Here is a 27,972-nt window from a genome sequence, read left to right as displayed (position 1 = left end):
GTATATGTGTGAGCATATGAGAGAGGATTTGCATGAGTTTATGGGTCTGTAGGAGTGTGTCTGTGCATGCGTGCTTATGTGCATATGTGTGAGAGAGTGTTAGTGCAGTGGGTAGTGTGACATGAACCCAAGTTCCCAGTTGAGACCATCCCCATGGGTACTGAACCTGGCTATCAGGCCATTTTGAGTTGTTGCCTGTCCTGAAGTCCGCCTTGGAGGATGATCACCCGAAGATCCAGGACATCCCAGGAGGAGAAAAACTACGCCATGTTCTTCACAGCCTGCAACACATCAGTGAGGATGAGCACCTCGCCAAGACCTTCCCCACGACTCTACTTCTCGCCTTTAAACAGCCACCATACTTCAAACAGATCATTGTTCACAGCCACCTGCCCATCTTTCAGGATAGCACCATACAACCTTGTCATGGTAGATGCTGCAAGATGTGTTTGAGTGTCGACACGGATACCACCATTACACATGGGAACACCACCCACTATGTACATGGCAGGTACTCATGTGACTCGGCCAACAATATCTCATACGCTGCAGGCAAGGATGCGTTGAGGCATGGTACATTGGCAAGACTAAGCAGAGGCTACGGCAAGGGATGAATGGACACCACACAACAATCACTACACGGGAGTGTTCCCTCCCAGACAGAGAACACTTCAGCAGTCCGAGACATTTGACCTCGGACCTTCAGGTGACCACCCTCCAAGGCGGACTTCGGGACAGGCAACAACACAAACTAGCTGAGCAGAGGCTGATAGCCAAGTTCGGTAAGCATGGGGATGGCCTCAACCGGGACCTTGGATTCATGTCACACTACAGGTGACCCCACTGCACTACACACTCTCTAACACACACACATGCGTGCGTGCACACGCGCACACACTCCTACAGACCCATAAACTCACGCAAACTCTCATACACAAGCTGTCTCGTACGCTCACACATACACACCCCCTACACTGACACCCACACATGAAACCTCTCACAGACTTATACCCTTTTACACTAACACTCATGGATACACACACTCTCTCACAGACATTCCCCCTGCACACACACACACACACGTTTGTGGGGTGAATTTGTATTTGCAGAATTACATGTAATTTTACTCAAAAACTGCATGAATCCATGTAAGATTCTATAAATCCCTTTTTCAGAAATAGAATCAGTCTTTACATTGGGGCATAGACAGCTTCACACAGGCCACCTCGATCCTCAAATGCATTATCTGAGCTGACAAGGCACCTATTGTTAAATCTCACTTGAGAATGTAACTTTAAAAAAAGTTCTGGGATTTACTTACGAAAGAACTGAAACCAACATAGTCATTCCAAAAGATGAGAGACTGAACAAACAATCCAGGTCTTTTTCAACATACAACTTCTGTTGTATCACACTGTAAACTTTTGCTCTAATTTCTGTGTCTTACGATCTTATACTTCACAACCACCTGATGAAGGAGCGTCGCTCCAAAAGCTAGTGCTTCCAAATAAACCTGTTGGACTATAACCTGGTGTTGTGTGATTTTTAATTTTCTTTTTCGTGGCTTTATTAGCTTGATGTGCCGCATTTAACTTCTGTTTAATTTCAAACCCCTCTGCTTTTCCATATCTCCCAATCTTCCTCATTCAAAATATAAACCAAAATGTAATACGCATGTTGGTCATTGAATTCGTTTTGCCATCATGTTCACTCAAACTGCCATCTTATTACCAACCCCTGGTGGCTTCCTTTGATTGTCCTAATGATCTAGTGTGCTTCCAGTTTGAGTCCTGTGTGCATACCTGGCTGCCACTCCTGTGGTGCAGTGGGTGGCACTCTGCCTGTGAACCAGAAGCTCCAGGTTCAAGACCCACTTCGGAACTTGTTGACCACAGAAGTGTATTTATAATGGCCACACAAATTGAATATTAGCTGGCAATTCCTTCCCAACTCCCCCATGGCAGGTGGTAAGAGAGGGAGCAATCTATGGTCAACCAGACACTGGAAGGGAATTGGCGCCTCTATCGTCGCTATCCATATCCATAGCCATAGCGACCCAGACACTCCCAGGGAGCTGTGACACTCCACATCACCACAAGCCTTCAAGGATGGGAGATGGGTTTGTGTGTTGATTCTAAGTTATGGAGTTCTTGTTCTCAGCCGTTGTCTGTGAGCCAGGTAGTTCATCTCAGCAGCAGGGACTGATGGTTTGGTTGCCAAATTTGCTGATAACATGAAGATTTTTAAAGGAAAGTAGGTTGTTAAGAGCACATGAGGACACTACAGAGGGATTTAGATAGCCAGTGAACAATATGATAAATGAGTTTACTGTGGCAAAATGTAAAATTGTCAATTTTAGCATGAAGAATTAGCAAAAGCATATTATCTAAATGGTAGAAGATTACTGAGCTCTGAGATGCAGGCGAATCTAGGAAGTTTTACTGTTTTAATCTCAAAACCTTAGTGTGAAGGAACAAATATTTGGAAGCGGTTTAGATGTTATTACTTATTGTGAAGGGAATTGAATGCAAAGATAGAGAGGTTGTGTTTCATATTGGGGTTGATGAGATTGCACCTTGGAATACTGTGTATAGTATTGGTCACTTTATTTAAGACAGGATTAAATGCATTAGAAGCTGTTCAGAGAAGGTTTATCTGACTAATATTGGGAATGAGTGCATTGTCTTAGTAAGGAAAGGTGCGACAGGCTAGGCTTATATCCACTTGAGTTAGGAAAGTAAGAGGTGTTTGATCCTGAAGGTGGATATGAAAAGGATGTGACCACTTGTAGGAGAATCCAGAACAAGGGTTCACTGTTTCAATGTAAGAGATCGCCCATTTAAGACAGGGAAGAGGAAAGTATTTACTCACAGAAGGTCATACATTCTCAAAAGGTAATGGTGGTAGAGTCTTGAAATATTTTAAGGCTTAGGCCAGTAGATCCTTGAGAAACAAACAGATGAAAAGTTAATAGGAATAGATAGGATTGTGGAGTAATCAAATTAACCATAATTTTATTGTATGGCTGAGTAGGTTTGAGAGGCTGAATGATCTACTTCTAATTCCTGTGTTCATGTTGGAGGGGAGTTTAAGTTGTACAATTCTGTTCTCCAGAGTGCATTGGGAACACAGGACCTGGGCCAAGTGCATTTTGAACCAATCAAGGACAAACTTGGGAATGTTTTGATCCTAACCATCAAGGAGCTGCGGCCATCCCAGGTGCTGGAGAATGTCCGGTGGACTGCACTTTCAAAGCTTCATAACTATCGGAAATCTGTCTCTGCTTTTGAGAGCTTCACTGCCCTGGACATGCTCTTCATGACTTTGAAGGTAATATTATCTTTTAAAAGGATGTTAGGATGAGTAAATGTTGTGCACAGTTTTGTTCTATTCCTCATTGCTTTTGCTTTATAATCCGTATTATCTTTTCACTTAACCCCTCATTTCCCAGACCTGTTTCAGCATGGACTTGAATTGTAAAAATGTACAAACATTCAACTCTGCTCTGACTCTGAACAACATCGATTAATTTCTGTAGGCTAAAGCTAGTGGAGCAACAAGTGGTTATATAACTGTTTTATGTGCGCTAGTCACTCTGCCCCCCAGCAGACATTAACCCCTTTTCAGGAATGTTTGTTCTATATTAAAGGATTTGCATTTTTATTGTACAGATCTCAGAGGAAATCGTCTCTCCCTCCCATCTCCTCTAATCCTGAATCAATAACTAAAAATTCAACCAATCTGCTGCCATTGATCTGATATAATTCACTCCATTGCAGGCACGATCTCACCCCAGGACAGCTGACATGAAATTGCTTTTATTGGCCATTCCTAGTGACAGATCAATGGATAAACCTATCTTAATTTATAAATGTGAGCCCCTCACGGACTTCTTCACTATGAAAATTGAGTTCCTTATTTTCCTGTGAGATGTGGGTCCCACTGACAAGGCCACATCTGTTGCCCATCCCTAACTGCCCTTGAATTGAGTGCCTTGCTAGTCCATTTCAGAGGGTAGCTAAGAGTCAACCACATTGCTGTTGGTCTGAAGTAAAATGTAGGCCAGACCAGATAAGAGTAGTAAATTTCCTTCTCTAAAGGGCTGTAGTGAATCAGATTGGTTTTAGTAACAATCAGTGGTATTTTGTGGTCTCCATCACTGAGACTATCTTTATGTTCCACATTTTACTAAGTGACTTCAAATTCCTGCAGCTGCTGTGGTGTGATTTGAATCTGTGTCCTCAGAGCATTAGACTGGGTTGCTGGATTACAAATCCAGTGACATGGATTCCAGCCTTGGGCAACTGCCTGTGTGGAGTTTGCACATTCTCACTGTGTCTGCGTGGGTTTCCTCCGAGTGCTCCGGTTTCCTCCCATAGTCCAAAGATGTGCAGGTTTTGTGAATTGGGGAGAAAGTGAGGTCTGCAGATGCTGGATATCAGAGCTGAAAATGTGTTGCTGGAAAAGCGCAGCAGGTCAGGCAGCATCCAAGGAATAGGAGAATCGACGTTTCGGGCATAAGCCCTTCTTCAGGAATGAGGAAAGTGTGCCCAGCAGGCTAAGATAAAAGGTAGGGAGGAGGGACTTGGGGGAAGGGTGTTGGAAATGCGATAGGTGGAAGGAGGTCAAGGTGAGGGGGATAGGCCGGAGTGGGGTGGGGGCGGAGAGGTCAGGAAGAAGATTGCAGGTTAGGAAGGCGGTGCTGAATTCGAGGGATTTGACTGAGACAAGGTGGGGGGAGGGGAAATAAGGAACTTGAGAAATCTGAGTTTATCCCTTGTGGTTGGAGGGTTCCTAGGCGGAAGATGAGGGGCTCTTCCTCCAATCATCATGTTGCTATGGTCTGGCGATGGAGGAGTCCAAGGGCCTGCATGTCCTTGGTGGAGTGGGAGGGGGAGTTGAAGTGTTGAGCCATGGGGTGATTGGGTTGGTTGGTCCAGGTGTCCCAGAGGTGTTCTCTGAACCGTTCCGCAAGTAGACGGCCTGTCTCCCCAATATAGAGGAGGCCACATCGGGTGCAGCGGATGCAATAGATGATATGTGTGGAGGTGCAGGTGAATTTGTGGCGGATATGGAAGTATCCCTTGGGGCCTTGGAGGGAAGTAAGGGAGGAGGTGTGGGCGCAGGTTTTGTATTTCTTGCGGTTGCAGGGGAAGGTGCCGGGAGTGGAGGTTGGGTTGGTGGGGGGTGTGGACCTGACGAGGGAGTCACGGAGGGAGTGGTCTTTTCGGAATGCTGATAGGGGAGGGGAGTGAAATATATCCCTGGTGGTGGGGTCTGTTTGGAGGTGGCGGAAATGACGGCGGATGATCCGTTGTACATGGAGGTTGGTGGGGTGGTAGGTGAGGACCAGTGGGGTTCAGACCTGGTGACGGTTGGAGGGGCGGGGCTCAAGGGCGGAGGAGCGGGAAGTGGAAGAGATGCGGTGAAGGGCATCGTCGACCACGTCTGGGGGGAAATTGCGGTCCTTGAAGAAGGAGGCCATCTGGGTTGTACGGATTTGGAACTGGTCCTCCTGGGAGCAAATGCGGCGGAGACGAAGGAATTGGGAATATGGGATGGCATTTTTACAGGGGGCAGGGTGGGAGGAGGTGTAGTCTAGGTAGCTGTGGGAGTCGGTAAAACCTCAGCAGAGGCCTCACCTTCATTCCCCTACGCTCTCGGATTAATGAGTTCAACACACGGCGTGACATCGAACAATTCTTCCGCCGCCTTCGCCTCCGCCCCTACTTCTTCAACCAGGACTCTTGCCCACCCTCTGACAACCCCTTCTCACGCCTCCAACACACCCCATTCACCTGGACACCCCATGCTGGCCTCTTACCCGCCCTCGATCTCTTCATAGCCAACTGCCGCCGCGACATTAACTGCCTCAACTTCTCCACCCCTCTCACCCTCGGAACGTGCAGCCCTCCACTCCCTCCGTTCCAACCCCAACCTCACTATCAAACCAGCAGACAAGGGAGGCGCGGTAGTAGTTTGGCGCACCGACCTTTATACCGCTGAGGCTAAACGCCAGCTCGCAGACACCTCCTCCTTGACCATGACCCCACCTCCCACCACCAAACCATCATCTCCCAGACCATCCATAACCTCATCACCTCAGGGGATCTCCCATCCACCGCCTCCAACCTCATAGTCCCACAACCCCGCACCGCCCATTTCTACCTCCTGCCCAAAATCCACAAACCTGACTGCCCCGGCTGACCCATTGTCTCAGCCTGCTCCTGCCCCACCGAACTCATCTCTGCATACCTCGACACGGTCCTGTCCCCCTTAGTCCAAGAACTCCCCACCTACATTCGGGACACCACCCAGGCCCTCCACCTCCTCCATGATTTTCGCTTCCCCGGTCCCCAACGCCTTATCTTCACCATGGACATCCAGTCCCTGTACACCTCCATCCCACATCATGAAGGACTCAAAGCCCTCTGCTTCTTCCTTTCCCGCCGTACCAACCAGTACCCTTCCACTGACACTCTCCTTCGACTGACTGAACTGGTCCTCACCCTGAACAACTTCTCTTTCCAATCCTCCCACTTCCTCCAAACCAAAGGAGTAACCATGGGCACCCACATGGGCCACAGCTATGCCTGCCTCTTCGTAGGATATGTGAAACAGTCCATCTTCCGCAGCTAGACTGCCACCACCCCACACCTTTTCCTCTGCTACATCAATGACTGTATTGGCGCTGCCTCGTGCTCCCACGAGGAAGTTGAACAGTTCATCCACTTTACCAACACCTTCCACCCTGACCTCAAATTCACCCAGACCATCTCAGAGTCCTCCCTCCCCTTCCTCGACCTTTCCATTTCTATCTCGGGCGACCGAATCAACATGGACATTTACTATAAACCGACCGACTCCCACAGCTAACTAGACTACACCTCCTCCCACCCTGCCCCCTGTAAAAACGCCATCCCATATTCTCAATTCCTTCGTCTCCGCTGCATCTGCTCCCAGGAGGACCAGTTCCAAATCCGTTCAACCCAGATGGCCTCCTTCTTCAAGGACCACAATTTCCCCCCAAACGTGATCGACGATGCCCTCCACCGCATCTCTTCCACTTCCCGCTCCTCCGCCCTTGAGCCCCGCTCCTCCAACCGCCACCAGGACAGAACCCCACTGGTCCTCATCTACCACCCCACCAACCTCCATGTACAGCGGATCATCCGCCATCATTTCCGCCACCTCCAAACGGACCCAACCACCAGGGATATATTTCCCTCCCCTCCCCTATCCACATTCCGAAAAGACCACTTCCTCCATGACTCCCTCATCAGGTCCACACCCCCCACCAACCCAACCTCCACTCCCGGCACTTCCCCTGCAACCGCAGGAAATGCAAAACTTGCGCCCACACCTCCCCCCTTACTTCCCTCCAAGGCCCCAAGAGATACTTCCATATCCGCCACAAATTCACCTGCACCTCCACACACATCATCTATTGCATCCGCTGCACCCGATGTGGCCTCCTCTATATTGGGGAGACAGGCCGCCTACTTGCGGAACAGTTCAGAGAACACCTCTGGGACACCCGGACCAACCAACCCAACCACCCCGTGGCTCAACACTTCAACTCCCCCTCCCACTCCACCAAGGACATGCAAGTCCTTGGACTCCTCCATCGCCAGACCATAGCAACACGACGGTAGGAGGAAGAGCGCCTCATCTTCTGCCGAGGAACCCTCCAACCACAAGAGATAAACTCAGATTTCTCCAGTTTCCTCATTTCCCCTCCCCCCCCACCTTGTCTCAGTCAAATCCCTCGAACTCAGCACCGCCTTCCTAACCTGCAATCTTCTTCCTGACCTCTCCGCCCCCACCCCACTCCGGCCTATCCCCCTCACCTTGACCTTCTTCCACCTATCGCATTTCCAACGCCCCTCCCCCAAGTCCCTCCTCCCTACCTTTTATCTTAGCCTGAAGGGCTTATGCCCGAAACGTCGATTCTCCTGATGCTGCCTGACCTGCTGTGCTTTTCCAGCAACACACTTTCAGCTCAGGTTATGTGAATTGGCCATGCTAAATTGTCCATAGTGCTAGATGCATTAGTCAAAGGGAAATGGGTCTGGGTGGGTTACTCTTCGGAGGGTCGGTGTGGACTGGTTGGGCCAAAGGGCCTGTTTCCGCACTGTAGGGGATCTAATCTATCACCAGTACACTATTGTCTCTCCTCTCTGTTGTCTCCTAACCTATCCCTTGCTCACTGGATCCCAAAGTGTCTAAGGCTCCTCTGTGCTAGCCCTGATACTGGGTCTCCTTCTCTGTCTCTCTCTCTCTCTCATTTCCCTTTAAACATCTTCTGAGCTTGCCCTGGCTGTGAGAAGTACATCCTGCCCCTTTGAGCTCCTTCTCATTAAACTACTGACCATCCAATGTCCTATCCTGGGGCTTATGGTAATCCATTGTCTTGTCTCCCAAAGCTTGCCTCTTACCTTTCAAAACCATCACCATTGCTCCACCTTTAAATCCAGTTTGCTGGAGTGGATAGGGTGAAAGGATCTCTTATTTGTTAACAAGAAAAGTTGACCCACTTTGACACTTTTATTTTTGTTCTTCTCCAGGACAAACTGGATTATTACCTGAGAGTCAACCAGGCCTTACTTCCAGGTCTCTACCTCGGTTATCTAAAGCTCTGCAGTTCTGTGGATCAGATTAAAGTCCTCGTTCCATACAGGGTGCCCAACGTACTCTGTCACACCAAGATACGGGACAACAAGAACGTATCCCGGTAATAGAAATAATCAGAATGTTTCTTTTTATATTCTCAAGCTTTTCAAACTCACTCTCTTTTTCTAATTTTGTTCTGCATAAGCTTTTATCCCAAGACATATCAGATCCTCATGCTCCCACCTTCAGTTACCTCTCTCATCCAATGGCCCTCACTCCTTTCTTTGCAAGCTTGTATCTATTGTCCAAATGGTGATTCCTACCCAAGATTCCAGCCTAAGGTTACCAACTGATCTGGAAGCTTCAGGAACTGAAGTGGATCTCCTGGATAGCCCTCCCTGCAACCAGAATCCATTAATCGGCTAATGGAGTGTGATACCTCTTTGGAATTGGTCTGAGGGGCATGGTGTTCTCTGGATGGATAAATTACCAATTTTGGGAGCACACAGCGACAGAGTGATTAGCAGACAGGAAGGTCATGTGACATTACCTCCAAGACTACAACCAGCCACAGCAAAATTGCCTCAGTAACTTGGGCACTTTCTAGCTGATGGATTTCTGCTTCTAGATGGGAACAGCTCTTAGTATTCATGCGATGTGAAACTGAAGGTTTTTTGGTCTGTAATGTAAGCACCTGGGAGATTGGGGAACTGTAAGACTACTCTAAGTTAAATTGCAAGAGTAAGACAGGGGCCATAGTTTCAACTCAGTAAAAGGAAGGGTTGATGTGAGGAAGATCTTCATTCAGAATGACCAACATGTGGAAAAGAGTCATACATATAGTGATGGAGAAAAATTCTTTGGATTAATTTAAGGGACAATGTATCTTACACTTGGGGATATTTGTGTCACTTTAGACAAATGAGCCAAGATGGACCTAGTGACTTCCCCTAGTCTTGTTTGGATTGCCAATAGTATCAATTCATATTGTGAGGAGACAGTGACATAGTGGGAATTACCTAGGTTAATGTCCAGGGGAATATGGGTTCAAATTCTCACTGTGAAAGCAGGTACAATTTAAAGTTCTGAAATTCAAAGGTGATCTCAGTAATGGTAACCGTGACAACTATTACCAATTATTGTACAAGTTCCTCTGGTTCAATAATGTCCTTACCTGGTCTAGCCTATATGTGACTCCAGACCTAAGTCATTTTACTTGGCTCTTAACTACCCTCTGAAATGAATGAACAAGCCACTCAATTTGAGGGTTGATTAGGAATGAGCCATAAATCCTGGCCTTGCTAGCTATGGCCACATCCACATAAAGACTAAAGATCCCAAGTGATCTTTTTGTAAATGTCTGTTAACTCACTGGTTGAACTTTCACAGAGACTTCTTTTAGCATTGTTTAATGCTGTCATAAAGTAATATATCTGTATCGGTCAGCCCAGTTCACAGTCTGTCATCCCCAGCTAATCTTCCTCCTCCCACTGTTGTAACAAACATGCCATCTCTGTACACTGTACAGGCTGCTGCTAATGGCGAAGATACTGCCACTATCCTCTTCAAAGCAGAAAACTACAGAGCCTGCTCATCCTAATATGTTAGAGGGTAACCACTGCCCAGTCTAGTTGGAAGACTGTTCTGTAGTTAACAATATGTAGTTTATTGCATGTCAGCAGTTAGTTACAGGTTACACTGATATGATGAACACTTGTTACAGAGATCTTGAGGAAAGCCAAATATTAGGTTTTAGCCTGCAAGATCCTAACTTGTGCTGCCCAAAAGTCAATATGATATCATCATAGTGGGTATTGCCTATAGCATTCCTCTTTATTCACCTTTTCTGGCCTATACATAAAGTACACCTGTCACCAGGCAAAGTAACTCCACACAACCAAATTCACTGACATATTGCCTTTTGGGAAACCCTCTGATTTCCCTGCATCTCTTTCCAAAGCATTTCAAATCAGACTGGCAGTCCAGTGTGTGACAGAAGCATCACAAGTATTGTGCCTGGAGAGGCATAAAGTAAACAGGCTCATAAACAGCAATAGGCTGTGTGTGTCAAAACATTTACACAACAATTTCAATCAAGTCCAAAAGTGCCATTCAAGAATGCTGCCATGTCCGATTCATTAAGTTACATTAGACATACCAGCCTGTCTTCAGAGTGCCAGACAATGAACAGTCCCTCTCAGTCCAGGCTCCAGTGAGAAACCTTATCTCATTTTGTTGGTTGCAGGGAGGAGTGGGAATGGTTACGAAGTGTATCATCCCTGACTGATTCTATTGCCACAGAGGGAAACACAGGGAGCTCACTGTGTACTTTTCTAGACGGGCTACGTACAGCTGTGAAAAACCTCCTCCAGCATCTGGACATGGCTCTTGTTCAGGTAATCCCCACTGTGTACAATTTTCACATTGAAGCAATAACCTTTAGCTGTGCAGACAATAGAAGGGCAGTAAGCACTGGGTGGAAAAACTAATTCCAAAATTGTTCTTTTTGATTAGAAATATACAGTAGGTCTGTTCCCATCTCTAAAAGAAGGGGGACAACCTTAATGCTTCCTTAAGATAAAGAAGTGGCACAAAGTTTTGAACTTTGATTCAAGCCGTCTTTACAAAGCAGGTTTTAAAGATTTGTGAGTCTAAGACAGCCGGGATATAAGTAATTGATCAGAAAAGACTCAAAGGGCAGAATGGCTTCCTCCTCTTCCTTTCAAGTGCTGATGAACCCGTTCTGTATTTACAGAATATTCTATTTTCAGGTTCATTTTTTATAGTTCTTTAACGATAGACCTGAGAGATCCTTCTCAGCCAACCTGACAGTTATGGTACACACAGGTACCAGGTTGGTCACCTGATCCACTGTGGTGACCAGGTGTGGGCAAGGGAGTTGTTACGTTGGTACAGGAGGGAGAATCCTTCTCTGAAATTAAGCATTACTTAAATAGTCATGAATTGAGAATACTTTTAGCAAGTTATTGCCCAACTTCATTTGCCCTAGTGGTATATATGAAGTGTTTTCTTGAACGTCTTCAGTCCATATGGTACACCCACAGTGCTGTTAGGGAGGGAGTTCCATGAGTTTGACTCAGTTACGGTGAAGGAGCTGTGATATATTTCCTAGTCAGGATGATATGTGCCTTGGAGGGGAAGTGCAACTGGTGGTGTCGCAGTGCAACAGATGGTAGAGACTGCACGTTTGGAAGACACTGTTGAAGAAGTCTTGATAAGTGCTGCAGTGCATATTATAGATGATACACACTGCCACTATTGAGCATCAATGGTGGAGAGAGGAATATTTAATGTGTTGGTTGGGTTGTTTTATACTGGATCATGTCAAGCTTCTTCAGTGTTGTTAGAGCTGTACTTATCCTGGCAAGTGTGAAATATTCCACTATACTCCTCACATATGCTTTGTAAATGGTGATAGCCTTTGGGGAGGATCGAGATAAATTACTCACTGCAGAATTCCTAGCTTTTGGACTGCTCTTGTAGACAAAATTTTGTGTTGCAAGTCCAGGTGAGCTTCTGGTCAATTCCTATTTGGCAGAGGAGGACAAAGGGATTGAATAAGAAGGGAGAAATATAGTACAAGAGTAAGCTTGCAGGATACATACAAACTGATTTCAAAAGCATCTGCAGGTATGCGAAGAGAAAAAGATTGGTGATGACAGTTATAGGTCCCTTACAGTCAGAAGCAGGGAAATTATATTGAGGAACAAAGAGATGGCAGACCAATTAAATACATATTTGGTTCAGTCTTCACAAAGTGGGACACAGATAATGTCCCAAAAATGTTGGAGAACACAGGATGTATTGAAAGGGAGGAACTGAAAAAATCAGAATTTGCAGATAAATGGTGTTAGGAAATTGATGAGATTGAAGGTCCATAATTCCTCAGTGCACAATAATCCACATCTCAGAATACTTAAGGGAATGGCTGTAGAAATAGTGGATGCATTCATCGTCATCTTTCATGAATTAGAGAATGGCTAATATAACTCCACTATTGAAAAATAGAGGTAGAGAGAGAAAACAGGGAATCATAGACTGGTTAGCCTTATGTCAGCAGTGGGGAAAATGTTAGAGTCCATTCTAAAAGATTTAATAGCAGAGCACGGTAACAGCATTGGACAGAGTCTGCATGGATTTATGAAAGGGAAATCATGCTTGACAAATTTACTGGAATTTTGCGAATGTAACTAGGAGAGTTGATAAGGGGGAGCTGGTGGATATGATCTGCTTGGGTTTTCAGAAGGCTTTATTAAGGGCCTACATAAGAGATTAGCATTTAAATTAAAGTGCATGGAACTGGGGGTGATGTACTGACTTGGATAGAGAACTGTTTGGCAGACAGGAAACAGAGTAGGAATAAACAGGCCTTCCAAGTGGCAGGGCAGGGACTAGTGGAGTAGCACAATACTCAATGTTTGGACCCAAACTATTCACAACATACATTCATGATTTAGCAAACTAAATACAATATCTCCAAGTTTTTGGACAACACCAAGCTGGGTGGGAAACTGAGTTGTGAGGAGGATTCAGAGATGCTTCAGTATAATTTGGACAAGTTGAGTGAGTGGACATTTGCATGGGAGATGAAGTATAAAATGGATAAGTGAGAGGTTATCCACTTTGGTAGTAAAATCTGGAAGGCAGATTATTATCTGAATGGTGATAGGTCACAATAGGTGGAGGTGCAACAAGACCCAGATGTCCTTGTACTTTTTCATGTACTAGAATGTATGAATGTAGGTGCAGCAGATAAATGATATGTTACCCTTCATCATGAGAGGATTTGAGTACAGGTGCAAGGATATCTTGCCGCAGTTGTACAAGGCCTTGGTGAGATCACACCTGGAGTATTGTGTTCAGTTTTGGTCTTCACATCTGAGGAAGGATGTTCTGCCTCTGGAGTGAGTGCAGCAAAGGTTGATTCCTAGGATGACAGACTGACACATGAGGAGAAGTTGAATTGGTTAGGATTATACTCACTGGAGGTTAAAAGAATAAAGAGGGGACCTCATGGGTACCTATCAAATTCCAAAAGGGTAATTGAAGAAAGGATGTCCCTGATGACCAGAGAGTCCAGAACCACAGGTCATAACTTGAGGATATAGGGTAGGCCAGTTAGGACTGAAATGAGGAGAATTTTTTTCACCCAGACAGTGGTGAGGCTATGAAATTCCCTACCACAGAAAGTGGTTGAGGCCAAAACATTGAATGTTTCCAAAAAGGAGTTAGATATAGTTCTTAGGGCTAAAGAGGTCAAAGAATAATGGGAGAAAGCAGGAACAGGTTTGGATGGTCAGCCATGATCATATTGAATGGCAGAGAAGGCTTAAAGGGCCGAATGTCTCCTCCTCCTGTTTTCCATTTGGGTTACTGAGTCACCCTCATTCAACTCATTTTATTTGGGTATGAAGATTTCAGAGCTGAATTGTAGCCTGAAAGTTTTCTCTGTTTTTAGGCTGCAGATTTTCGTCTGTACACCCAGGAAGTGTTGGAGTTTGGACATGAAGTCTCCTTCCTCCTGTTGCTGCCTCCCTCTGATGATGTGTGCTCAGCCCCAGGACAGGATGGACATCCCTCAGGGTTTCTGACCCTGCCACTTCAAATCTTCGAGCTTGGTGGGTAAGGCCATTGTGAACTGATTTACGTCTATGTGAAGTATAGGAACAGGAGCAGACCATTCAGCCTTTTAAGCCAGTTCCACATTCTGTTAGAACATGCTTATCCTCAATTTTTGTACCTTAGTTCCATAACTTTGTTACCCCCTTTTCTAACATAAAGCTGAGATCAATTAATATTGGAGTCGAGAGTGTGGTGCTGGAAAAGCACAACAGGTCAGGCAACATAGAAGGAGCAGGAGAATGGACGTTTCAGGAATGAAGGGCTTATTCCCCAAATGTTGATTCTGCTGCTCTTTGGATGCTGCCTGACCAGCTGTGCTTTTCCAGCACCACACTCTTGACTCTGATCTCCAGCACCTGCAGTATTCACTTTCTCCTCATCAGTTATTATTGCACTGGGATCAACACAAGATCTTCCTCACCTGTAGATTCCACTTCTCACTCTTTCTCAGAACTAGGAAGACTTTAGATGAGGTGATTTTTGACAGTTTCATGGTGCACATGAGCCTTACGCAAAAAAAACCACTAAGTTGGACATTCCGTCCAAGAATTCTGCCTATGTCTTGTTATGGACCAGACAAAACCCCTTAAAATGTATTAAGAAGATAGCCTAGATTCTAATTTGTTCTCATTTTAAAGGTAAGTGTAAGACGTTGCGTTCCTGATGCAATCCAATTGGTCAAACTATTCTATTTTAATCAAAACATAGTTTATTTTTACACTACAGTTAAAATATAAATGAAACAAAGAAAAGAATTGGCTTAACTGTAAATCAATCAAAATACTAATATATAAACTGCTACTAATTAACTGTTCCAATATGGTAACATCCCATAAACACACCCTTGGCAAAGGCAAATAGATTGTTTCACATGTAATTCAAGCAACAGGAAAAGGACCCTGGCTTTTAGCTGTAGCAGAGAGTGGAATAAGAACTTCCACATCCAGTTTCAAGACCCCAATAGCTGCTACTGAAATCTAAAACTAGAAATCCTGGTTCTGTGGGAACTTGGCCCCACCAAATCAGAGTGCTTTTATTGTTCCAATTATTTTTAAAAACCCAAGACTTCACAATTTGTTTATTTTATTGGCTTTGATCTGTCACCTCTGTCTCAGCCTTTCTTCATAAAGAAAGGCGGCACGGTGGCACAGTGGTTAGCACTGCTGCCTCACAGCGCCAGAGATCCGGGTTCAATTCCCGCCTCAGGCGACCGACTGTGTGGAGTTTGCACATTTTCCCCGTGTCTGCGTGGGTTTCCTCCGGGTGCTCCGGTTTCCTCCCACACTCCAAAAATGTGCAGGTCAGGTGAATTGGCCACGCTAAATTGCCTGTAGTGTTAGGTGCAGGGGTAAATGTAGGGGAATGGGTCTGGGTGGGTGCGCTTCGGCGGGTCGGTGTGGACTTGTTGGGCCGAAGGGCCTGTTTCCACACTGTAAGTAATCTAATCTAATCTAAAAACTAGGACAAAATACACCTCTTCAAGCCACAGTATCTTTGTAGCCTGAAAATAGTAAAATTCCCTGACCCAGTGGGGAATGTTGTCCCAAACTGGGGAGTGAGATACATTTGTTAATGTGGAGATGAGGGGTTTATTCCTGCAAATAAGCAGGGTAAATCATAAAGGTCACTTCTGTACAAAATTAATTAATTAACTGTGAAGCGCTTTGGGAACATCCTACGGTCTTGAAAGGTCCTATATTTATATAAGTCTTTCTAATCTCTGATCGGGGGTGCTTGAAATTGGGGGGGAAATGTATCAAATTAGTACCACTGACCACATTTTCTAAAAAAAAATTGAAGGAAGACTCCAAACATAGTAATAGATTTGTTACTCTCCTTACTTAGTTCCTGGCGAATATAGAGCTAGGGCCACAATCACAGGATAAGGGGTCAACCATTTTGGGATGAGGAGAAACTTCTTCACTCAAGGTTGTAAAATTTGGAATTCTGTATTTCAGATTGCTGTGGATGATCAGGCAATAAGAATATTCAAGAGAACAATTGACGTTTGGGAACTGAGGAAAACAAGGGATGGGTTGGGAAAGTGGTGTCACTTTAGAGGATCAGCCATGATTCACCAGGGAGATACCCGGCCACAAGGGTTAAATTATGAGTAAAGGTTACATTGATTAGTTTATATTCCCTTACATATAGAAGGTTAAGAAAGGTGATCTAACTGAAATGCTTAAGACAATCAGAGTTGTAAAATAGCAACTTTCAGGATTCAGTATTTTGGCTACTTGAGTCTGTTCTAATACTTAATTAAATCATGGCTAATCTGTCAAATCCATGTACTCAGCTTTGCACCTGAATGCTGTCGTATGCTGTATCATTTTATGATGATACACAATAAAACCAAGAGCTCTGGTGAATTCATCCAAAACAAGAGGGCACAGATATTTTTAATCAACCATTTGTTCACTCCTTGTTCATTTATAAAAATCTAACCTCTAACAACTGGTTATTACAGTGCATTTCTCGACCTACGAGCAGGAGCTCTTCACAAAGTACTGCCAGGCTTCAATTTTATTGGAACTTGACTCGCTGCTGTCACAACAAGCTTTGAGAGAAGCTATAGATAACACTGAATTAATCGAAGCAAAGGAGAAACACAGACAAGTTATAGACCTTATTCAGGTAAATGGTACCTTTAACAGCATGTTCCATCTCTTGAAACAGTCATGGCATTATACAGTGATGATACCTGCTTTCCTTATCATTCCTTCCTCATTCACTCAATCTTCCCTTAATTCCTCCTTCCCTTCCTCCCTCTTTATCCTTTCCTCTTACTCCCTTCTGCCATCTCTCCACCTTTCCCTCTCTCCCTCCCCTCATTCCATCTGTCTGTCTCTTATGACGTCTCCATGTCATCCCTTCTCAACCCCTCTCTCATTCCTTCTTCTTCCTCCCCTTGCTCCCAGCCTCTCCCATGCCTTCCTCCCTCCTCCTCTCCCTCAATTTTTCTCTTTATTCATCCCTTCCTTCCTCTTCGTCACTCTCTCTCTCTTTCCATCCCTTCCTTCTCTATTCCTTCTCTCCCTTTTTCATCTTTCTTCCCTATTTCGTACAATATTTACAAACAAATTAAATCTGTTTCAATTTTAGCAATTGGATGACATTTGGAGGGAGGTCCGTTGGATTACAGATGTACTACAGTATGCTCGGTACAGACAACCTCCCACTGGCACACCTCTGTGCTGGATCCTGGAGATTTCAAGTATTGTGGGGGTAGATGAGAAACCAGAATCGGTCGCAGAGCGTGTGAATTCCACTGCCTGTTCTCCAGTTGATGACAGGAAGAGGGAATATCCAGGTGAGCTTCCATTGAATAAAACAGATGAAAACTGGTGGGGTTCAGGTCTGTTTTTATTTGTGGGATATGAGCATTGCTGACAAGACTGGCCCACCCTTGGTTTATGGAGAAGCCTGCTAGCTGAGTCCTTTCAGATGTTCAACCACGTTGCTACAGGCCAGTGTTGCTGAAAGTTAAATATTGATCAGTCAACTTGTTTCAGAGATGAAACTTGATTGGGATTTTTCTCCCCCAATTATCTTCAAGTAACCAACAACACAGTGTTTTGATGGATAGAACTGTCCCAATTGGACAAGCAATAACTGTCTTGGGGAATGGTGTCAGCTTTGCCAGCTCTTCTCAGTCATAAGGTGTAATTTCAAGTTCCGTTCCAGAAACTGAAGCCATCGATGCAGGATTAATTTGACTCTAATGAAGTTTCTGTCATTCTGTTAATTGGAAACCCAAGGTTTCTTATTGTCTGTCCTCTCAGGTGATCTAAACCATCCCCTTGCTCCTTGTGAAGAACCAGGGAGTTCTTTGGGTTCTCTGAGCAACATTTATTGAAGATTAGAATGTGAAACTCAATTCTACAAGACATGAGATGGAGGCTCAAAAGGAAACTAGATAATTAAATAAGAGAAAATATATGCTAAAAGGCTGAAATATGTGGCTGGGATCAGGCAAGACTTGTGAAGAGTATAATGGCTGGCACAAACTAATTAGGCCAAATTGTCTTTCTCTTCGTTATACATAATATATTGCAACAAAAGAAAAGCAGGTCATCAAATTCTCCACCAAATTAAAATGTCTTCTATATATCTGCCCTTTCAACCCTTGCATAATACCCTGGTCATGTGTCCCACTTCTGGGAATTCCGTGTGTGTAAATTATGACTTAAGTTTGCTACATTATACAGTGCTAAGTCCCCAAATTGTACTTCATTGGTGGTGGTACTTTGGACCATCCTGAGATTGTAAAAATGCTATATATATGCAAATTCAGTTGTTCATACTTAAACTCTAGCTGAATCATTGTGTGCACTTTGGGATTCAAAGTCTTAGAGGTGCATTCTTCTGACAGGACACTCTTAAGCTTAGCAGTCATAAATTGATACAGCACAGAATGAGCCCATTTGGCCTATTGTACCTGTTCTGCTTCTTCAAAGGAGCTCCCCAATTAATTACATGCCCCTGCATTTGCCTGACAGTTTGGCATATTTTTGTTCTTTTATGTATTCCAATTCCTTATTGAAAGTTCTTGTTGAATGTGCCTCCATTCAGAAAGAACATTCCGATCAGAATAAGGCTCTGTCTAAAACTCTCCTCATCTTCAATCATAGGATCTTTTGCCCTTTAAATCTGTGTTCATGTGTGAGCAGAAACAATTAGTCCTTTATTAAAATTCATCAATATTTTGAACACCTGCATTAAATCTCTCCTACACCTTCTCTGCTCTAAGGAGATCAATCCCACCTTCTTCAGTTTCTCCACAGAACACAAGTCCCTCATTGCTGGTACCATTCTAGTAAAATATTCCCTGTATCCTCTCCTTGGCTTTGACAAGCTTCCAAGGTCTGGTGCCTAAAATTGGACACAATACTCCAATATAGATCTAACTAATATTTTATGAAAGTTTAGCATAATTTGCTCATTTGCATCATGTGGGCACATTTCAAACTTACAAAAGGAGGATGTTGTTAAATACAAGAGGTTAAAATGTTGGTTGGACAGAGTTCAGGTATATGCGTTTCTGGTCAGAGATTTATGCCAGATCACACAACAGGAAAGTTCAGCTCCGCTGATTATTTGCCTCCACATCCACCCAGTGAAGTACTTAATCAGTTACCCCTTCATTAACATAGAACTTGATAGAAACCTTTAAAATGATGCAAAGGTTGATAGAGTAGATATAAAGAAGACATTTTAATTTGGTGAGGAATTTGATGACCTACTGTTCTTTTCCAGCACCACACTCTGGACTCTGATCTCCAGCATCTGCAATCTTCACTTGCTTCTCCTTACCCTGAGGCTGTGCCCACCTGTTCTAGATTTGCAGTAGAAACAGCTTCTCAGTGTCTGCCCAATCAAACCCCTTCAGAAGCTTGTATGTTTCAGTGACATCACTTCTCATTCTTCTTAATTTCAGAAGATATGACTTAATTAGATTTGTGTCTGCAATTTTTTTCAGAGTGTAAAGAAATTACAGATGAAGATGATGTTTTCTGGCCAATGGAGAGAGACTGTGATTCGAAACTCTCCCTGAGCTCTGATCAACTGGACTGGATGGACCCCCAGGGCAGTGAGCACCATCACTCCAGGACAAGCATTGTGATGGACACAGACAGTAAAAAACCATTGCAACATGTAGATCTCCACAGAGGACAGCACAGACACAAGGGAGCTGACAGAGAGTTCCATCGGACTGGGAGTCTGGAATTTACCGAGCGGACACTGAAGGAAGTCAGCACCTACAAATTCTGGTCACAGCCAGGATCAATGGATGAAGGCACTGAGGAGTTTGATCGTGAAGGACCATACAGTTTCAGCAGTGAGATTGTCCGACACATCAGTCTACCTGGATGCAGTCTGGTTGAGTGGATCAAGACATCGCAGGAGACTTAAGAATCCTGTTACCTTAAAGTTGAACTCATCGTTCCAATGTAAATTATTTCTTGCTCTGAGTAAAGAGTCTCAAGTATCTTTAAGGTGTTTTTTGGAAAGAGTGAAGGGGTCACTTGGACATTGCAATGAGTTAGATACTAGCCTGTGTTCCCTGAGACTTGCAGTTCAGTTCAGATAGAAGGGGTCAGGCTCTTCTGTCTGTTGGTTAGGTGAGTGTGGGAGGTCCCCTCAGGACACCTCAGTCAAAATTGTAAAAGGCAGAGCATGGCAGTTGTGGCAAGTGGAGATAATCACACCCATCTTCTTCTCAAGTTGGGAATTGAAGCATATTTGTGGGATGATCTTGAATGAGTTTAGCTCCCCCTCTAGCCAAGTTTTCAAAGAGAAACGGACATGGTTTCAGGAGCAATAGATCCTACAAGGATCAAGATGCTCAGTCTTTGAAGAGCAAATTTCTGTCAACAGTTTGATGTATCAATTATTTACTAATTCCCAGCATTTGTGGTATGTTTATCCTTTAATATCATGAAATTGTAGAATAATTAGCAATGAAGTAGGCAGTTCAGCCCATTGTGTTTGTATTATCTCTTGAAAACAATCTCTCCTGTTAGTCCCACACTGACCGCGTATTCCCCATTGACTGCAAACTTACCCATATTTATCCAGTTCTCTTTTGAAAATTCTATTGAAATTGCATCCATTATTTGATTTGATTTATTGTTGTCACATATACCTTGGTACAGTAAAAAGTTTTGTTTTGCGTGTAGTACAGGCAGATTATACCATACAAGGACATATAGATCATAGGGTGATCAACAACTTGTGCAGATGTATCAGATTGCGTAAGTTGAATCAAGATATATCAGTCTAATACAGGTATATCAGGCCATCGATAGATTTATGATAGATTGTGTACAGTTTATCACATGTGCCATGTATCCATCACCCTTTCAGGCACTGTGATTCAGATCCACAACTCAGTTAGCCCTCATGTTGACCCTGACTCAGTTATCAGTTACTTAATATTGGCTGAGAGATTTGGAGTCTGCAAACCCCAAGCCTTGCAAAATACCTTCACTGCCCAGGCTGCTCCGTGGTGTTTGTACTTGTTCCTTATTTACTGGTGTGTATGTTGTGGGCTTGGAAGTCTGGAAGAGCTAAGCTCTGTTCTCATTGGTGGGTAATTCAGAATGTTCATTAGCATCAACAAGAAGCTACATTTATTTAGTGCCCTTAATGTCGCAGAATCATTGAACAGACAAAGTTTGACAATGAACCATTGAAGGAAATATTAGGACAGTTGACCAAAAACTGAGACACGCAAGATAGTGACGCTGCAATTATAAACTTCATAAGAGGTCCCTGGTTGCATCATTCAGCTCTTCAGGAATGTATTATCATGTTATGATGGATTTTAATTTTTCAGCACAGCATGTACTGATGCCCATTCAAGTGGCACATATCCAGTTGCAGGGCTCAGAGAATGCTATTGTAAAATGAGCAAAGAGTAGACCAAGGAAACTCAATTGCTGTTTTATTTAAACCTTGAACTTCCTTGCTTAAAATTCATTCAGAACTGCAGCAGCACTATATTCACTTATGTCAGGCTTCGTTCAGGTAAATCGAGGTCAGTCGATCTGTGTACAGATGCATTGAGTTATGTACAAGTGTGTTGAGCTATGTACAGGTTGATGCAAGTTAATCCAGACTGCATACAGGTATGCCAAATTGTAATGGTATGTCAGACTGTGTGCAGTATATTAAGGTATGTTGTGTTGTATACAGGTTTAAAGTATGTCAGACTGTACAGGCTTGTAAAATCATGTAGAGACTTGTTGAACTTGTGTAGATATTTCAGATTGCATAAATTGAATCAAGATATGTCAGTCTGTAACTAGTATATCAAAACATCTGTAGGTGTTTGACAGATTGTGTACAGTTTATCACAATATATGCACAGATCTTGATCTCTGTATGTGCGCGCGCGCACGTGCGCATGTATGTGTGGGAATCTCGGGGCCATGTGCGCGGGCATCCCAGGGCCCATGCATGGGTTCTTGGGGCTGCGTGCACAGGGATACTGGGGCTGTGTGCGCGGGGATCTCAGGGCTGTGTGTGCAGCTTCTGAGTGGGGCTTGACCCACAATCTTGGAGGCAAGCTGCTTTTCACTGAGGCCACCTTGTCACATTACTTGGTTAGAATTAGCTTAGTTTGTAAATACCCATCAGATAGTGTGTTGCAGAACCACTCAGAGTCCTGCATAGCTCTGTTAATATGCGCATGTTACATGCACCTTGTGATCTTGAACCATGGACAGTGGTGGTCAATGGTCTATCATTGTTTCCACCACATGGCTGACCAGGAATCTGTCCCATTCTTACTGCTTGCCGTTGACATGTGTTTGAAGGACTGAAGGTTGCTCCTGAATGTATTTTGAGCTGAAAATGTGTTGCTGGAACAGCACAGCAGGTCAGGCAGCATCCAGGGAACAGGAGAATCGACGTTTCGGGCATAAGCCCTTCTTCAGAAGAAGGGCTTATGCCCGAAACGTCAATTCTCCTGTTCCCTGGAAGCTGCCTGACCTGCTGTGCTGTTCCAGCAACACATTTTCAGCTCTGATCTCCAGCATCTGCAGACCTCACTTTCTCCTGAATGTATTTTGCCATGTTACGAATGTACTTCCCACAGTCACATCCTGGCATGGGGCTTGAACTTCAAGCTTCTGTCTCAGAGACAGGGTCACTACCCACTATGCCACAAGATCGCCATCCACAGATTTAACAAGTAAATAGATAAACAAGGAGGAGCAATGCATAGTATTGATAACTGCCTTCAGTGTTATCATAGTCTGTCAAAAAAGAACAGAAAACTGATTAGAGAGCACTGCCAAAGAGCCAGCACAGGCACATTGGGCCAAATACGGGCAGCACGGTGGCACAGTGGTTAGCACTGCTGCCTCACAGCGCCAGAGACCCGGGTTCAGTTCCCGCCTCAGGTGACTGACTGTGTGGAGTTTGCACATTCTCCCCGTGTCTGCGTGGGTTTCCTCCGGGTGCTCCGGTTTCCTCCCACAGTCCAAAGATGTGCAGGTCAGGTTAATTGGCCATGCTAAATTGCCCGTAGTGTTAGGTAAAGGGTAAATGTAGGGGTATGGGTGGGTTGCGCTTCGGTGGGGCGGTGTGGACTTGTTGGGCCGAAGGGCCTGTTTCCACACTGTAAGTAATCTAATCTAATCTAATCAAATGGCCTCCTTTTCTGCTCACTCATTCTGTGAACCAGATATAATGTAATGTAATAATTCAGGACAGTAACTATCGTTACCCACGCTTTCCATTGGCACACCTGTATGCAATGGCGAATTGAGTTTCACTCACCACGTTAGGAAGGGGTTCATTTTGCAAACAGGAATCAAATGTAGCTGGAAGGGCAGAGAGGGAGCCCCAAAACCTTGCCCCAAACTGCCCAATCCAAAAGCATGAAGATCGAAGGAAATATTTTCATTGCCTATGAGAAATGGTTGCAGAGGAAGACTTTCTTAATCTAGCTGTCTTAATCTCTGAAATAATCACCACCTACATTTGAGTCGATTCCACCCCCAAGCAACTGTCTGTGTGGAGTTTGCACATTCTCACCATATCTGCATGGGTTTCTTCCGGATGCTGTGGTTTCCTCCAAAGCTGTGCAGTTTAGGTGGATTGGCAATACCAAATTGCTGATAGTGTCGAAGGATGTGCAGGCTACATGGATTAGCCATGGGGAATGTAGGGTTAAAGAGATAGGGTAAGGGAATGGATCTGGGTAGGATGTTCTTTGGAGGGCCGATGTGGACTCAACGGGCAGAATGGCCTGCTTCCATACTGTAAGGATTCTATGATTCTACAACCACTGTCCTAATGCTAACTCCCCATCTACTGTTTCTCTGCACTCTCCTACCATGAGCACACTACACCACTCAATTTCTTCCAACTTATGATTGTTAATATTGCTACCCTCTTTTTCCAGTCCTCTCTTCCACTTTATACACTACATGCCAATTATTTGAGAGCAGCAGGAGCATTTACTAAGCACCTCCCAAGACTATTACTAATGCACAGCCTTCTTGTAGAAGATGATTGCCTTTCAGGGGGCTCGTCTGCTTAGCCTCTCCAATGGGAAAGGAAGCATGGATGGAGAGAAAATCATAGTTGTGAACTTTGGATGGCATTGAGAATGGTGCTTACACACTTCCTGTAATTTTCTGCTTCTGCTGTTTTTACGTCACCCCACATGCCATCACTGTTTTCAGGAGCATTCCTCTTTCCTCCAAACCCTTCATAGTGAAGGCTAACTCATGTCCCTCTCTATCATATTAGGCGTTGAAAATGTGGAGGCACCTCTGCCACTTCAGGAAAAGGATACCAACCTTCCTGAAGATGCTGCATTAATCAATCTGACCCTGCACCAGTTTAAGGACTGTGACCACCCACCTTTTAGAGAGTCAGCTAGAGAGAGACATGACCACATTGTGAAAATACCAAAATGCAGGAAGAATGGTGCCATAGGTGCCATCTCACCAGAGGCCTAGAGGATTCTGGAAGTGATTTTGTAGATCCAGGATACCAAAGGATGTAGAGGATAGATTCAAGTTGTTTGGCTGAAGTGATGGATGCTAGTACTCTGGTACTAAATACAAGCTTCTTCCTACCCCTCATTGTCTCATTTTATGGCAATATCCTCCTATTTCTTTCTCTTTCATGAACTTATCCAGATTCCCCTTTAAATCTACTAGGATTATTCACCTCAACTACTCCTAGTGATTCCAAGTTCCACATTCCTACCACTTCCTGTACAATGTGATGTTTTACTGAATTTTCTGTTGGATATATTAGTGACTCTCCTTATATTTGTAACCCTTAGTTCTCGTCTCACTGCTACCCCAGCCCTTCATGTAATTCCCTTTCTGTACATCTCGCCTGTCAAACACTTTAATAATTGTAAAGATCTCAATTAGGTCAGCTTTCTCTTTTCAAGAGAGCCTCAACATCTGTTTGGTGACTTAACTCTGTGATTCTGCACATGGTGCAATATCATAGTGCTATCAGATCAACAAGGTAACAAAGAAGGAATACTTCCTTGGACCTGAGAACAGCCAATATCTTGGAGACTGCAGAAAGCAAGCATCCTGATACTTATAAATTCTCTTCACTGGAATCATCTCCTGTCAAGATGCTTCCACTTGGAGGGAGGGAGTCCATTAAATCAGTTACAAATAATAGCATTCAGGAAAAACGTGTGCTCACTGCTACGGTTGAGGTGAATGGCATTAATACCTTTAAGGCAGTGCTTCCCAAACCTTTTACCACCACACGTGACATCACTTCCGCCCCTCACATCATCGTTGATGTCACACGCTCAGTGACTTCCCCCCCGCCCACTGCCATGTTTGTCACCACTTCCGCCCCCACCAATGCCACTCACCTGCATTCTACTGACATGCCCCCCCACAGATCCCACTGTCACCATTCCCGCCCCCCAGAACCCTGAGGGGAACACCACACCTGCTCATGACACCACCCCCCATTCCCCCCACCACCACACCCACTCCAGGTACTGGCTCCGCCCCCACTCCCAGCTCCACACCCACACCAGGTCCCAGCTCCCAGCCCTGCCAAGTTTTCACCATCCCTCCGGACCTCCCCCTCACTGAGGACGAACGATCAGTCCACAACAAAGGACTCACCTTCATCCCACTCCGTCCACACATCAATGAATTTAATACACGCCGTGACGTCGAACACTTCTTCCGCTGCGTCCACCTCCGAGCTTACTTTCACAATCAGGACTCCTGCCCACCTTCCGAGGACCCCTTCGCCCACCTCCAACACACTGCATCCACCTGGACACCCCATGCTGGCCTATTACCTGCCCTTAACCTCTTCATTTCCAACTGCCGCCGGGACATTTCGCCTCAACCTGTCTAACCCCTCCCCCACTCCAACCTCTCACCCTCACAACACGCAGCCTCCAATCCCTCTGCTCCAATCCCGACCTCACCATCAAGCCAGCAGATAAAGGAGGCGCAGTGGTAGTCTGGTGCATTGACCTCTACACCGCTGTAGCCAAATGCCAACTCGAGGACACCTCTTCCTACCGCCCCCTCGACCATGACCCCACCCCCCATCACCAAACCATCATCTCCCAGACCATACAGAACCTCATCACCTCAGGAGATTTCCCACCCACAGCTTCCAACCTCATAGCCCGGGAACCCCACACTGCCCGGTTCTACCTCCTTCCCAAGATCCACAAGCCTGACCACCCTGGCCGACCCATTGTCTCAGCATGCTCCTGCCCCACTGAACTCATTTCTACCTACCTCGACACTGTCCTATCCCCCCTAGTCCAGGAACTCCCCACATATGTTCGAGACACCACCCACGCCCTCCACCTCCTCCAAGACTTCCGTTTCTCCGGCCCCCAACGCCTCATCTTCACCATGGATATCCAATCCCTCTACACCTCCATCCGCCATGACCAGGGCCTCCAAGCCCTCCGTTTCTTCCTCTCCCGATGTCCCCAACAGTACCCTTCCACCGACATTCTCATTCGTTTGGCCGAACTGGTCCTCATCCTTAACAATTTCTCCTTCGAATCTTCCTACTTCCTCCAGACCAAAGGGGTAGCCATGGGCCCCAACTATGCCTGTCTCTCTGTTGGCTACATAGAACAGTCGATCTTCCATAATTACACCAGCACCACTCCCCACCTCTTTCTCCGCCAAATTGATAACTGCATTGGCGCCACCTCGTGCTCCCGCAAGGAGGTTGAGCAATTCATCAACTTCACCAATACATTCCACCCTGACCTTAAATTTACCTGGACCATCTCTGACACCTCCCTCCCCTTCCTGGACCTCTCCATCTTCATTAATGATGACTGATTTGACACCGACATTTTTTACAAACCTACAGACTCCCACAGCTACCTGGATTACACCTCTTCCCACCCTACCTCCTGCAAAAATGCCATCTCGTATTCCCAATTCCTCCGCCTCCGCCGTATCTGCTCCCAGGTGGACAGTTCCACCACAGAACACACCAGATGGCCTCCTTCTTTAGAGACCGCAATTTCCCTTCCCATGTAGTTAAAGATACCCTCGTCCACATCCCACACCTCCGCCCTCAGACCACACCCCTCCAATCGTAATAAGGACAGAACGCCCCTGGTGCTCACCTTGCACCTTGCGGTCTCCTTATATTGGGGAGACTGGACGCCTCCTAGCAGAGCGCTTTAGGGAACATCTCCGGGACACCCGCACCAATCAACCACACCGCCCTGTGGCCCAACATTTTAACTCCCCCTCCCACACTGCCGAGGACATGGAGGTCCTGGGCCTCCTTCACCGCCGCTCCCTCATCACCCGACGCCTGGAGGAAGAACGTCTCATCTTCCGCCTTGGAACACTTCAACCCCAGGGCATCAATGTGGACTTCAACAGTTTCCTCATTTCCCCTTCCCCCACCTCACCCCAGTTCCAAACTTCCAGCTCAGCACTGTCCCCATGACTTGTCCGGACTTGTCCTACCTGCCTATCTTCTTTTCCACCTATCCACTCCACCCTCCCCCTCCTGATCTATCACCTTCATAAACCAAATCATCCACCGACAGTTCCGCCACCTCCAAACGGACCCCACCACCTGGGATATATTTCCCTCCCTATCCCTTCCACAAAGACCGTTCCCTCCATGACTACCTGGTCAGGTCCATGCCCCCCTACAACCCACCCTCCCATCCTGGCACCTTCCCCTGCCACCACAGGA

The 27,972-nt window shown here is 45.3% G+C and overlaps 1 protein-coding gene across 1 annotated transcript in view; it reads left to right on the top strand.

Moving 5' to 3' along the window:
* The window catches only part of LOC122542304 (ankyrin repeat and fibronectin type-III domain-containing protein 1-like), a 135,837-nt gene extending 113,698 nt beyond the window's left edge, over positions 1 to 22,139 (top strand). Inside the window, exons 13-19 of the mRNA XM_043679914.2 lie at positions 3,115 to 3,330; positions 8,568 to 8,734; positions 10,859 to 11,009; positions 14,093 to 14,252; positions 16,727 to 16,893; positions 17,362 to 17,569; positions 19,739 to 22,139. Of these exons, the coding sequence (XP_043535849.2) occupies positions 3,115 to 3,330; positions 8,568 to 8,734; positions 10,859 to 11,009; positions 14,093 to 14,252; positions 16,727 to 16,893; positions 17,362 to 17,569; positions 19,739 to 20,172 (1,503 nt within the window). The 3' untranslated portion in view covers positions 20,173 to 22,139. The remainder of the gene's footprint in view (positions 1 to 3,114; positions 3,331 to 8,567; positions 8,735 to 10,858; positions 11,010 to 14,092; positions 14,253 to 16,726; positions 16,894 to 17,361; positions 17,570 to 19,738) is intronic.
* The last annotated feature ends 5,833 nt before the right edge of the window (positions 22,140 to 27,972 follow it).

This window comes from Chiloscyllium plagiosum, unplaced genomic scaffold (assembly GCF_037043375.1).
Source record: "Chiloscyllium plagiosum isolate Xiang-an unplaced genomic scaffold, Cpla_swu_hap1 HiC_scaffold_33, whole genome shotgun sequence".
NCBI lineage: Eukaryota > Metazoa > Chordata > Chondrichthyes > Orectolobiformes > Hemiscylliidae > Chiloscyllium > Chiloscyllium plagiosum.
The sequence above is the reverse complement of the archived record's forward strand: the minus strand, read 5'-3'. Positions and strand labels throughout refer to the sequence as shown.